The sequence below is a fragment of the Leptodactylus fuscus genome, chromosome 2 (assembly GCF_031893055.1).
Source record: "Leptodactylus fuscus isolate aLepFus1 chromosome 2, aLepFus1.hap2, whole genome shotgun sequence".
Lineage (NCBI taxonomy): Eukaryota > Metazoa > Chordata > Amphibia > Anura > Leptodactylidae > Leptodactylus > Leptodactylus fuscus.
The window spans coordinates 110,723,883-110,737,091 of record NC_134266.1 but is presented as its reverse complement, the minus strand read 5'-3'; the positions used below and the strand labels follow the sequence as shown (position 1 = coordinate 110,737,091).

Here is a 13,209-nt window from a genome sequence, read left to right as displayed (position 1 = left end):
TTTCCAATAGCACTCGCTAATCTCTAATCGTTTTATTTAAATTTTAATCCCTTAAAAATCCAACACACTGGCAAAAATCTTTTTTTTTTTTTTTTCCTAAAAGTTGGCATATACACCTATAACTTTTTTTTTTTATACTTCCATGTACATGGGATGCATAGGGTGGTTTTTTTTTTTTTTTTTTGTAGGACCAGGTGTACTTTTTTAGTTATACAATTTTGGAGAATTGCTGTGGTTTTGATCACTCTTTCAAAATTTTTATTTATTTATTTATTTTTAATCACAGGCAAAACAGTGAAAAAAAACCCCCAGCAGATTGGCACTTTGATGTTTTTTTCCCCACTACAGGAAAAACATTTTTATAGACATAGGAGTAGCCTGCAATAGAAATAAACTACAGACAGGCCTAGGAGACTTCACAAGACTCCAGGTTGTCATGACAACAGGTCACCAGGCCCAAAGCTTGTTCCCAGTGCCAATGATCCCTGGCAAAATAGTGGTGCCCACACACCGCTGGTAATATGGCACCAAAAGGGTTAATGCCCATGATCAGTGTGTCAACTGATCACGGCATTAGCGCCGAGTGGCTGCTGTATAAGAGAGCAGACATCTGGCAGCTATGGCGGCCACAATCTTTAAACACTCGATATTTGCAGTACTAGTACAAGGGATGTCAGAAAAGTGTTTAATGGGTGCAAATGTTTGTTTTTTTCCCCCTCAGAAAGAGGTCTCAATTTGCAATGAAGTCACAGATCCCACTTTACCAACCCCATGTGGGAGTTTATCCAACTTCAATTGCTTTAAAATGTCAACCCAAGAAGCTTATTTATAACACCATTTATTGTTGTGCTTTTTTTCTCCCAAATAAAATACCCCCAAACAAAACTTCTAAGATAGTAGCACTGCAGAAACTCAAAACACAAACATTTCAATCATTGTTTATTAATTATACGCAAACAAGTTCCTTAAAAGCCAATTTACACCCTATCAAAAAAAAAAAAAAGTATAATTCCCCTCCCCCTATGATTTATATTTAGAAACATTGTACTATTTTTGTCAATCCCTCCCCCCCACCCACTCCCATATCCCCTTTTGATTACCATCTATCCATGATGTATCCTTCCCAGAAGGTGGCTCCATCTTGCCTCTGGCCTCCTCTTTGATTTTTTAAAAAAGGAAAAAAAATTCTTCCAAAATGGAAAAACAAAAAAACTATACAATAGCCAATTGATGATAAAATTCCACATGAATGTAGTTAAGATGGGGCAGGAATCCACTCCTATGTTCTTGTTATCTGATCCCGCTCCATGAATCCTGGTATTGCATTCTCCCTATCCTATTCACTCCTTCCTATGATTTGAATCCAATGATCCAGTTCCAGGATTGGGATCCAGTGAGCCCTCTCCAATCCACACCTTTACAACCAGCAAAACCAAAAAAAGAGGCATAGTTAGATATTATCAACATAGGTTTCTGGGAACTGATCAGTTATATGTGCATCTTATTGAGGAGGAGAAAAAAAAAGTGGCACAGATAACCATTACATTCCCAAAATGAATAAATGTTTTGTTTCAAGATTATAAAAGGATTTAGAGGCTAATTTTTTTTTTAGCAGATGCCTTGTGTAGGCTTGGAAAGAAAGTGCAGCACTTGCACAGTCTTTGCTAATGAAGTGTCTGAAGGAGCAACATCATCTTAACCAAAATTAGGCATTATAGAAACTGTATACATTAAAGACTTCATAGATAAGGCCTCATTTCCAAAGGTTACATGTCTTGGCCCAGACACTTTCCTTATAGTCCCAAATAGCATCATAGAGATATATAATGCTGTTTGGCAGTCTTGTAAATGGAAATATCCAGATAGGACACAAGGTCATATTTCATCTCACCCCACCTTCTCTGACCATAGAATTGTGTGCTAGCCAAAATAGTGTTGGCATAATCTACTATTAAAGGAGTTGTCCAGGGTCTTAAATTAACCTTGCTGTATTCATTCAATTCGTCATCATGGACCCGGGGAGTTCCAGCCTGGTTTTACTCCCCATGGTCACTGTTCCATCCCTTCTCTCCTAATCTCACAGGTAATTTACCTGCAACAGGAAAAGAGGGAACACCAAAGGTCAGTGGTGAATCCATAATGAAAAACCTGCCAGATATAGCAAGATAAATATATGTCCCTAGACAACCCCTTTAACTAGTTGCACATCCCTTTCAAGGGACAGTCTACACTGACTACACAAGGAGATCACTAGAGATGAGCGAGTACTATTCGCAATTACCGGTTTCGAAACCACTACGGTAGTTTCGAATAGTACTCGCTCATCTCCAGAGATCAGATTTTTCTTTAACTTTGCCTATACAATGGGATATTATACAATTTTCTAACAAACACATTCAAAATTCTGCTTATATTTATTATAGAAGTGCAGATATCTTTGTGCACAGTAGAATGTATAGCTCATGTATAACAGCTATGGGCTAACAGAAGAGGAATAAGGAGTGTACATTTCATGGGTGATGTGTGACCCCTGGCATTTAGTGTGCATTCGAGTTACATACAATTTTGTTTGGCACACATGACATCCATGTGAAGACTAAATAGAAGCAATGACAGAATAAGATGCATTGCATTCACTTGCCAACGGACTAGGTGATCTGCAACATGGCTGTGCCACTAGGCGAAATCATGTTAATAAAAGTGGCCAAAGATTTAAAAAAAAAAAAAACACACCCCCATGACGCACAGAGAACTTAAGATTTTCTTTTCCACAGACATGTGATACTGTAGTACTTTTGCATGTATTCTACTCTATATATAACTAGAAATGTGTATCTTGGACATTGCACTGTGTTAGGGGCTCACATGACTAACTAGGATTATTCCACTTCAGTTCTACGGATGCACTTCACAGGACTAAGGGCGGGTTCACACCAAAGCTCTGTCTCCGTTTAAGGCAACCCTCAGAAACTGGACAGGAGACGGAAAGTCGTCAGTTTTCAAACCCATTCACTTAAATGGGTTTGCAAAGTGACCGCCTGTAAAAATCTTGTGTCTCTCCGCAGCGATTTTTTTTTTTTTCTTTTTTTTAACTGGACACAAAGTTGGATATGCAGGACTTTGTGTCCAGTAAAAAAAAAAAGAAAAAAAAAAAAAGACACTGTTTCGCCACAGAGAGACAAGACACTCACGGGCGGTCACTTTGCAAACCTATTCAAGTGAATGGGTTTGAAAATTGATTGCCAGGCGCAGAAGACAGAAATCCGCCGGATTGCCTAAAGCAGAAACTGGGCACTGGTGTGAACCCGTCCTAAGAGGAGATTTATTTATTTATTTTTTAACAGACTATAGTAATGAAGGGGTGAGCAAAATTTTAAATATGTATATTATAAAAGTGTATATGCTATACACAAATTAAGCCATGAAAACCAGAATAGTTCTCAATTTAATACGTAAGCAAGAGAGGGCAATTCAGTCTGCTACACTGGGGCTGTTAGCATATGCTCACACACAAATTTATTGCCAATTTTTTGGTAGATTTTGCCTCAAAACCAGCACCAGAATTCAACCCATTGTTTTCAGGGGGCAGAGATAAAAGCAGGGTGCTAAAAAACTTTTTTAAAAATTAAGCATCCTACATGATCTTTCTGCAGAAAGCACTGCATGAGACACTCACCTGATCAGCCCCTATCCCACCTATAGAAGTCAAGCAAACCCAATGAATCTGACAGTAGCTGGAAACCATCTAATGTGTATGGGGCCCTCACCCCTCCCAGCAGTGGATGCCTGGGGGTGATAGAGTTATGCATGTTGAAAATCAACATACCCATTACTTTCGTTCAGTCTTACGCACATTCAGCCAGACGTGAATGTACATTGAGCTCTGAAGGGCATAGATGTTGTATGGACAACTTTAGTCATAATTAGATGAAGATCCATGCAGAAGACTGAAGTTACAACTTATTTGTAATGAACAGAAATTGACTATTTGCACAGTGGAGTCCAGTAAGGCTCCATTGACACGGAGGAAATGACCATTTTCCTCCTTGTGAATGCACCCTAAGTGGGCAATTAAAGACAGGCAGTGGGTTTGACATGCAGACTACCAAGATCAGCTGTGTGAAGAGACCATAGCATTCACATGGTCATTCTTGTGGTCTCTTTCCAGGAATCCATACACAATGCATTACATTTGTATAGGATGTGCTTGGTATCAGTTAAACCATTCACATGAATAGGACAGTGCAGCAATCAGGGCATGCAACCAATTAACTAGACATCACATGGTCTATGAAACTACAGGAAAAAGCTGATCAGAATGGGTCCTGGGTGTTGGATCCCCACCCATCTTCATCTGATGACCCAACTGTAGGACAGGTCATCAATTAACCCAGACAAAGACTGCACTATATCTAATGAATTGTGTGGTACTATAAACACTTTAGTAATAGAAATTCACAATTATCAAGTATATTTTTAGATCCCTGCTCACACTCCAGTACTGATGTTCTAGATTTTTGAGTGCAGTCAATTTCCTTCCACTTAAAGGATAATCAAATGAAAGATCTAGCTGCGTGTAGAACAAGGTTAATTTGCCTACTGCTTCCCCACAATTCCCAACCTGATGGGGACTTAAAGAGGACCTTTCACCATATCTGGGCACAGGCAGTGTTATATACTGCCAGAAAGCTGACAGTGCGCTGAATTCAGCGCACTGTCAGCTTTCCCGATCCGTGCCCGGTGTAAAGCGCTATCGGTCCCGGTACCGTAGCGCTTTACAGTCAGAAGGGCGTTTCTGACCATTAGCCAGGAACGTCCTTCTGCCTCGCGGCGCCTATCGCGCTGTGCTGTGGAGCCGGGAGGAACGCCCCCTCCTGATAATGTTAGTCTACGGACAAGCTGTGCGAGCAGAGGGAGGGGGTGTTCCTCCCGGCTCCACAGCACAGCGCGATTGGTGCCGCGAGGCAGAAGGACGTTCCTGGCTAATGGTCAGAAACGCCCTTCTGACCATAGAAGAGCTACGGTACCGGGCCGTAAGCTCTTCACACCAGGCACAGATCGGGAAAGCCGACAGTGCGCTGAATTCAGCGCACTGTCAGCTTTCTGGCGGTATATAGAACTGCCTGTGCCCAAAAGTGGTGAAAGGTCCTCTTTAATGACCATGCTCAATACGCATTAAGGCTGAAGCCCCACAAAGCTGATTTTTGTGTTGCAGATTTTGCTGCAGTTTGAGCTAAACCTAGGAGTGGCTACAAAAGGAATAGAAAATATAAATGAAGCATTTATAGTACTCCTTTTTGCTCAACCCACTCTCAGGCTCGGCTGGAGAACCCCCCCCCCCACACACACACAAAAAAAAAAAAACCCCACAACAAACCATAAACAAAAACACAGATAAATCAGCCACACAAAAAGCAGGTTTTCCGCAATGTGTGGCCTTAGCCTAAAGGGGTTTTCCATGACTTGCATATTGATACCCTACCCACACACCCAGGAACCCACAGATTAGCTGGATACCAAGAACAGCGCTGGGCATTGAAGGCACTGTACTTAGTCTTGCACCCATTCACATTAGTGGGATTGAGCTGATTCTTTATCATATGAATGATAATTTGCACAGAAACAAAGCAACAGCCCTTGAGCAGCATGATGGCCTCTCCACACAGCTGATATGAGGGTCCTGGGTGACAAATCGCCACGGACTACATGTTCATTAACTATCCTAAGAACCCAGAAAACCTCTAACCAATTTAAGCATTACTTCTCCATGACCGGTCCACCCAATTTGCAACATGCTTTAGGGTTGGTTCACACTAGCGCTTGTATTCCGTCCACAAGGAGTCTGCATGGAGACCCCCCCCCTACCCGAACGGAATACCAACGCTAATGCAAGCGCTGTGCAGTTAAGCACACGGAGCCCATAGACTATAATGGGCTCAGTGTGCTTGCCGCGCACAATTCATTCATGCGGGCAGTGCGCGGCAAGCACACGGAGCCCATTATAGTCTATGGGCTCCATGTGCTTTGCAAGCACATCAATTGCAATTGCATTCCGTCCGGGGGGTGGTCTCCATGAGGACTCCTTGCGGACAGAATACAAGCGCTAGTGTGAACCAACCCTTACAAAAAGATAAAGTATGGACAGCTAAGTTTCCACTGCTTGAAATTTCAGCTATTAAAGTTAATTCACTGAGGGTGTGCAAGAAACTGACTACCTTCAGATTTAGGCTAAGGCCCCATGCAGCACATAGAAGTAAATAAATCTCAGGAAAAACTTGTTTTATTACTGCAGGGTTTATCATTGCGTTGTTGCTGAAATTATCTCTATGCACCTTCTTCACACTAATACATAAAGATACTTGCAATTTTGTAGCTAAAATTAACATACTGCATTTTGAAAACTGCAGCTCCTACCCCTCCTCCAACATGGATGAGACTAAACAAGAGCTTACTAAATTTGCTGGTACTGTAAAAGTTTGCAGAAACAATGCTGCATGAGACTTTATCCTAAAAAGGGGGGAGAGAAGGGTTCCAGGTCTAGGATATTGATAACCTATCCTATCCGCAAGTCATCACTATTCGTTTGGCAAGTGTGCAACATCCAACACCCCTGCTGATCAGCTGTTAGAAAAGACTGACGCATTTGTAAACACTGCTTCTATTCAGGACAAGATCACGTTCACTGGTTACATGAAATGAATGGATGTAAGCTTCAACATCAAGCACAGCTACTATGCAACATACAGATCTGTGCTTGGTATGCAAAACAGAAGCACTCTAACGCCATAGTCTTGTGAAACAGTTAGTTGACAGGGGTGCCAGAAGTCAGAATCTCACCAGCCTGATACTCATGATATATCTGAAGAAAATATCTTTATAATCTAACAGAAACATATCAAGTTCTAATAATCATCTGTGACTTGTAGTACCCATGATCTCTTAATACTTTCCATTATTGGTTTAGCATTTAGCTTTCTATATTGTTAAAAGTCTTGAAATTTGATCACGTACACCAGTAAACTACAAAGAAATGGGTGTTTAATAAAGAGTAGAGAATCAGAGTGCCACCTACAGGTCTGAATTACACAAATAGAAAATGAGTAGGTGGAACACTGAATCAAAACATCTACCAATGTATCGCAATCTACACAAACAGGGTTTGAAATGTATTTTAATCGACATTAAAAAATAGCAATTATATTTACTGGTCACAGAGGACATGCAGAGTTAGCAGTACTGATATTATACTCAAGGTTAGGAAGTCCACAAAACAACTGTATTGTGGATCATTCGCATATGTGAACACAACAGATGTTGGGTAACAAAGGTGGTATTGTATTTAACAAAGCATAACTTCAATACTGCCAATATCATCTCACAATAGCACTTGGAGTCATACCATGGCCTCCATATTTGATTTGATCCTCCTCAAGCCTCCATTTGACAATCCTAAAATGATTGAAATGTCCTCCATTATCCTTTAATCCATCTCTTCAGATATGTCTACAGAAAGACACATGAAAAGGCAAGGTAAAATAAGGTTTCCCCACAGAAGAAAAAAACAAAAACAAAACAAAAACACATTTCATACTATAACCTCCCAAACCCCCATTGCCATGTAGTTAACACTCCAGCTCTGGTCCTCTGAAGAATGATGTAATTCTGCCTATATCTGTTGAAAGACCTCTAGACATGACTTACTTGAGCAGGAATATGTAGGTATAAAGATAAGCCTTCCTATTCTACACAACAGGCTTAACACTTCAAAAAACTTTAATAAAACAGTGAATAAAAAAAAAACAAAAAAACTTAAACTGTATACAATGTAAAGGTCTACAAAAGAAAGAAAAAAAAAAATCACTGTTAACTATTTATGTACGTGAACGGGATCTGCTGTGACGGGGAGAATAGCGAGGGGATCCACGGCTTCTTCTTGGAGAGTAGCTGCGGCTGCGACTGTTGCTTCTACTACGACTCCTGCTACGACTACGACTGCGAGAACGCGATCTTCCATAGCTTGGACTTCTTGGACCATCAACTTTTACCCGAATGTAGGCAGTTTCTCCCTATTAAACAGATAGAACCTGGGATTGAACAAGCCAAGCTTAACCTCCTTTGCAGTTCAGGCAAGATGTAGCTCTACATTTGAATGTAGATGACTCCAGTTCTGGTGAGCTTCTCTTACCTTCTGACCATAAAGTTAAGCATTAACAGTCATGCAGCAAATAGAAGTGAAATAGCAGTGAAATATACCTACCTCATGCGACCTAAATTTAGTGTTATCCAGTTTCCGTACAGCATAGGTCATATCTTCTTTTCGAACAAATTCCACGACACCAGTACCATCTCGGTAAACATCGGCATAACATACATCACCTGCCTCACGCATGTGATCCTTCAGATCCTGCCAGCTTCCACTTGGAGGTAGTCCTGAAATAAAAGGGTTTTTTTTTGTTTTTTTAAAACATCTTTTACACCAGTCAGCCATTTTGTCAGGAATAAAATATTTTAATCAAGCACCATCTGTAAGACAACACTACTAATGCTCAACAAAGACAAACTAAGCATAAATGCTCCATTACATGAACTGTACATCAGACTGTTTATGGATCAGAATACTTACAGTATGCAAAAAACAAAGAAAAAAAAACAGGACACTCACCGACCAGTAGATAAAACTTGACAAACTTTTATTTCATTCTCTTTAAAAACACGATGCCACAATGTTTTTAAAGAGAATGAAATAAAAGTTTGTCAAGTTTTATCTACTGGTCGGTGAGTGCCCTGTTTTTTACTCTGTTTTTTGCATTTTTTGGACTTTCTTCAAGTTTTTAACAGAGAACACCCGACTATGTATCTACTGGGACATGTTTCTACCCAGTAATACTCCCCATAATTGTTTGGGTCGAGAGAGGTGCTAAGTTACTGTTGAGATTGCTGCATGATCCCTCATCAACCTCCGAGAGTGGCGCTGTTGCGATTTTTGTTTTTTATACTTACAGTATGCACTGCAGAATGTCATAAAATGATGACATGACAGGAACGTAAGCTTTAGCATTATACTTTTGCTTAAAGGGATCCTATCATTCAATCACAATTTTTTCTCCCTAACATGACGGAATAGCCTTAAGAAAGGCTATTCTTCTACCTTTCGTTGCCTTCTCTGTGCCGCCATTTGCTTGCAAATACGGTTTTTGTCGGTATGCAAATGAGTTCTCTCGCAGCACTGGGGGCGGGGCCTAGCGCTCAAACAGCACTGGGGGCGTCCCCAATGCTGCCAGAGAACTCTAGGCCTGAGGCCTAGGGCATTTCGACTGCACATGCCCGCCGGCCACGAGAAAATGGCCACTTACAATACTGTGTAAGCGGCTATTTTTCTTGTGGTCGCAGGCATGCGCAGTCAGCTTTGCCCTAGAAGATACAAGCCACCACCGGAAGAAGACGCAGTGAAGACCTCATTCCAGAAGAAGAAGATGGAGGCAGCGCTGGAGAGTTCTCTGGCAGCATTGAGGATGCCCCCAAGTGCTGTTTGAGCGCCGGGGCCCATCCCCAGTGCTGCGAGAGAACTAATTTACATACCAACAAAAACTGGATTTACAAGCGAATGGCGGCACATAGAAGGCAACGAAAGGTAGGAAAAGAATAGCCTTTCTTAAGGCTATTCTGACGTGTTATGGAGAAAAAAAAAATTGTGATTGAATGATAGGATCCCTTTAAAGGGATTCTACCACTAAAACACATTTTTTTCTAGTTAACACGTCGGAATAGCCTTTAAAAAGGCTATTCGTCTCTTACCTTTGGAAGTGCTCTCCGCTGCGCCGTTCGTTCAAAATACCGGTATGCTAATTAGTTCTCTCACAGCGATGGGGGCGTCCCCATTGCAGCTCGAAAACCGACCGCAGCGCCGCCTCTATGGTCTTCTGTATCCTCCCCTTGCTTCTTCAGCGTCTATCGGACACCTGCGCAGTACGCTCTGTTCGGCGAAGATTGCCGAACGTACTGCGCATGCGCGAAATTGCGGTCCCAGCAATAGTGCGAGCACCGCAATTTCGCAGTACGTTCGGCAATCTTCGCCGAAAAGAGCGCACTGCGCAGGCGTCCGACAGACGCTGAAGAAGCAAGGGGAGGATACAGAAGACCATAGAGGCGGCGCTGCGGTCGGTTTTCGAGCTGCAATGGGGACGCCCCCATCGCTGCGAGAGAACTAATTAGCATACCGGTACAAACCGGTATTTTGAACGAACGGCGCGGCGGAGAGCACTTCCAAAGGTAAAAGACGAATAGCCTTTTTAAAGGCTATTCCGACGTGTTAACTAGAAAAAAAATGTGTTTTAGTGGTAGAATCCCTTTAATGGCTGTTTGGCAACCTCCTGACCCTTGTTCACGGTATTAATTCTACAGAGAAGTTTAGATGTATGCTATGTGCATCAGCTTGATAAACACCGGTTTCAGAGGATGCAAAATTGACATTCATTCCTGGTCAGGAAACAGTCTGTGCGATAGCCACATTTCAGGGGCCAACTGATGTTGAGAGTTATGAAACAGCCATAGCCCTTTCCTATACTTACAGATGTGAATATCGCTACAGCCTTTAGTCATTTAACCTTCTGCACAAGTTTCACTTTAGAGATCGCTATAAGTTTCCATTTAACAGTTGAGGAGGAGTCTCCTGATGGTCATCCATTTTAAAGGCCAAATGTAGTCTCTTCTAAATCGCTTGCTAATTTAAGAGTTTAAATAGTTAAAGGGGTTTTTCATTAAAAATTTCAATACTTACTTTCTTGGGTTCTAATGAACAGGCACAGGCTCCTAGGCAGAAGCCATCCCCTGGTTGTGTGATCAGAACCAGCACCAGACACCTCCTGTTTACTGCTAGCTACATGAGGGCTGACAATAGAATAGTAAAGCCAGTTCCATAATACACATAACCTGTGCACATAGAAGAAGAAGCAAATTGAGACACGGGTCAGATGATGGTTCAGGTCACATGACCCAGGGGTCAGAGCAATTTATCCAAACCCTCCCTGGAGAACCCCTTTAATATACTTTTTGTATCAAAATGCAATCTTGCTGCTGAGAAATTTAACTTTTAATCTATCTATATAAAAAAAAATTGTTTAGTGCACCACTGGAGAGCCTGCATCTGCGAGAGTGATTGTTATGCCTGTGGCTACTGTTCATCAAGATGGCTCAGTCTCTATATTTAGGGCAGTGGTTCTTAACCTTGTTTGAGGTACTGAACCCACTAGTTTCACATGCACATTCACCGAACCCTTCTTTAAGATTTTTTTTCCAAATTCAAGACATAGATATGTTTTGTTTTTTTTACTGGTACACAAAATGAACCGTGCATAGAGCCTAGGGTTCGATCAAACCCCGTTAAGGAACTACCGATTTAGGGATAGACAGCACTAGGTAGCAACCACAGGTAAAAATCGGTGCTCCGGTACCCTGGTGTCCTAAAAGGCTAGTTTGAATATGGATTAACCCCTACCCGCTGCAGGTGGTTTTTGATTTTCATCTCCCGACTGTCATGACAACAGTTATCCAACAGCTTCCCTCTATAGTCAACCAAGTCCATTAGGCTACATTATTTCTGAGATCAGTTTTTTTTCTGTTCCTACCATGAACTAAAAGAATAGACATCAGACACAGATGTGAACTAAAGTGATCTATGGAAAACATTAAATGTAAAAAAAAAAAAAAAAAACCAACAAGTTTTGAAGATCTATACACAAGACAAACGCACCTGATACCACTACCCTATACTCTGAGCGTCTTGATGGAGGTCCATATCTTCCACGTGGTGCTCCACCACCACCGCCTCCACCTCCGCCACCACCACCACCACCACCTCCTCTTCCTCCGGCCCCTCGACCACTCCGTGGAAATTCAACACGTAGGCGGTAGCCATCATAATCATACCCATCACGTCCGTACACCGCATCTTCAGCATCTCTATTAGGACAAAAAAAAAATATATCAAAATGAGTTTTCAAAGTGTTATTTTCCTTTGCCATAAACACCTTAGAGGATTACTGTAAATACAATGGACGGGTTAGATGCATTGTGGACAATGGTGCTCTAGTCAGCGGAGAGCGCACGTGCTAATGGCTGCACCCCCCCCCCCACACAAAGCACGGCGCCCTTAGCGATTCCTCGCGCGCGAGAATGCCGACCTCTGTACATAAGGCCTCGTCATTGTAAGACAGCCTCGACATCCCCCCAAAGCACTATAGCAGGTCCGTATAAGTACACGTTACCCCCCTGACATAGAAGTACCTGGGATCTTCAAACTCCACAAAGGCGAAGGGAGGGCCACCTCGCCTGTTCTTCAGATCGATGTCGCGAATGGCTCCGTACTTATAGAACACGTCCTCTATGTCCTTGGTCCGGATGTCAGGAGGCAAATTCCCCACGTAAATTCGGCAGTCATTATTGCCCGCCGGCCCCCTAATCACGCCACCCCCTGACATCTCCAGCTTGAAAGCTTTAAAGGGAACGATTTAAAGAGAAAAATGGAAAGTCGCCTCGGCGGAAGCAAAAGCTTCTCTCCGCTGTTGAAGGAGCTGCACAAAATGGCGTCTTCTGTCTTTTCAGCTCTTCCTACGAACACCGCCTCGCGCAGTGATACCGCCTGGAGAATGTGCAGTGTAACCTTCCGCCGGGCGAGGATTCGTAATGTACAAAGGAGCAGGGTGCGAGGACTGCCCACGAATCTAAGGCTGAGGTCGGAATAGAAAGACTTTGTATGAGGGAAACCCGAGAAGGCCTTTCTTCTGCACACTGAGGGCGGGAGGAATAACAAACTGCATGTGACGTAAACTCTCCACATAAGCCAACCCATTGAGGTATCGGCGGGAAAATATGTCCCGCTTCTAATGTGCTTCATGCCCAAGGGACGCCATTACGAATCTGTGTAGTGACTCTATACAATAACTAGATGCCCGCGCTATAAAATCCATTTGGAACATGTGCATTTTATGAGACATACTTTTATAGGATGTTATTAGGCTTGTTTTAAGTTCAGTTTTTAATATAGAAAATATTTTTGTCCAAAATAAATAGTGTATGAATGAAAGAATGTATGCTTTCACAGGGTTTATTTTGTGTTTTTAAACAAAGTGATGCAAAAACTGGACAAATGTGCTTTTGTATGAGGCTTAAAGTGATTGTCCATAAAACAAAACCTACTTCCCAACCATTATT

At 42.1% G+C, this 13,209-nt stretch overlaps 1 protein-coding gene across 2 annotated transcripts; it reads right to left on the bottom strand.

The window, feature by feature from the left end:
* Nucleotides 1-1,073: 1,073 nt before the first annotated feature.
* On the bottom strand, nt 1,074-12,618 carry SRSF1 (serine and arginine rich splicing factor 1). 2 transcript variants are annotated; one of them, XR_012715056.1, is made up of 5 exons: nt 12,283-12,618; nt 11,750-11,958; nt 8,258-8,430; nt 7,400-8,066; nt 1,074-1,415 (listed from the first exon to the last, which is right to left on the bottom strand). XR_012715056.1 is itself a non-coding variant. In XM_075264370.1 (4 exons), exons 1-4 carry the CDS (start codon nt 12,474-12,476, stop codon nt 7,872-7,874), a joined length of 771 nt encoding a protein of 256 aa, XP_075120471.1. In that variant the 5' UTR covers nt 12,477-12,618; the 3' UTR covers nt 7,022-7,871. The 2 variants fall into 2 exon arrangements, 1 of the variants encoding a protein (XP_075120471.1); XM_075264370.1 differs by lacking the exon at nt 1,074-1,415 and having other exon boundaries at nt 7,022-8,066.
* Nucleotides 12,619-13,209: the final 591 nt, after the last annotated feature.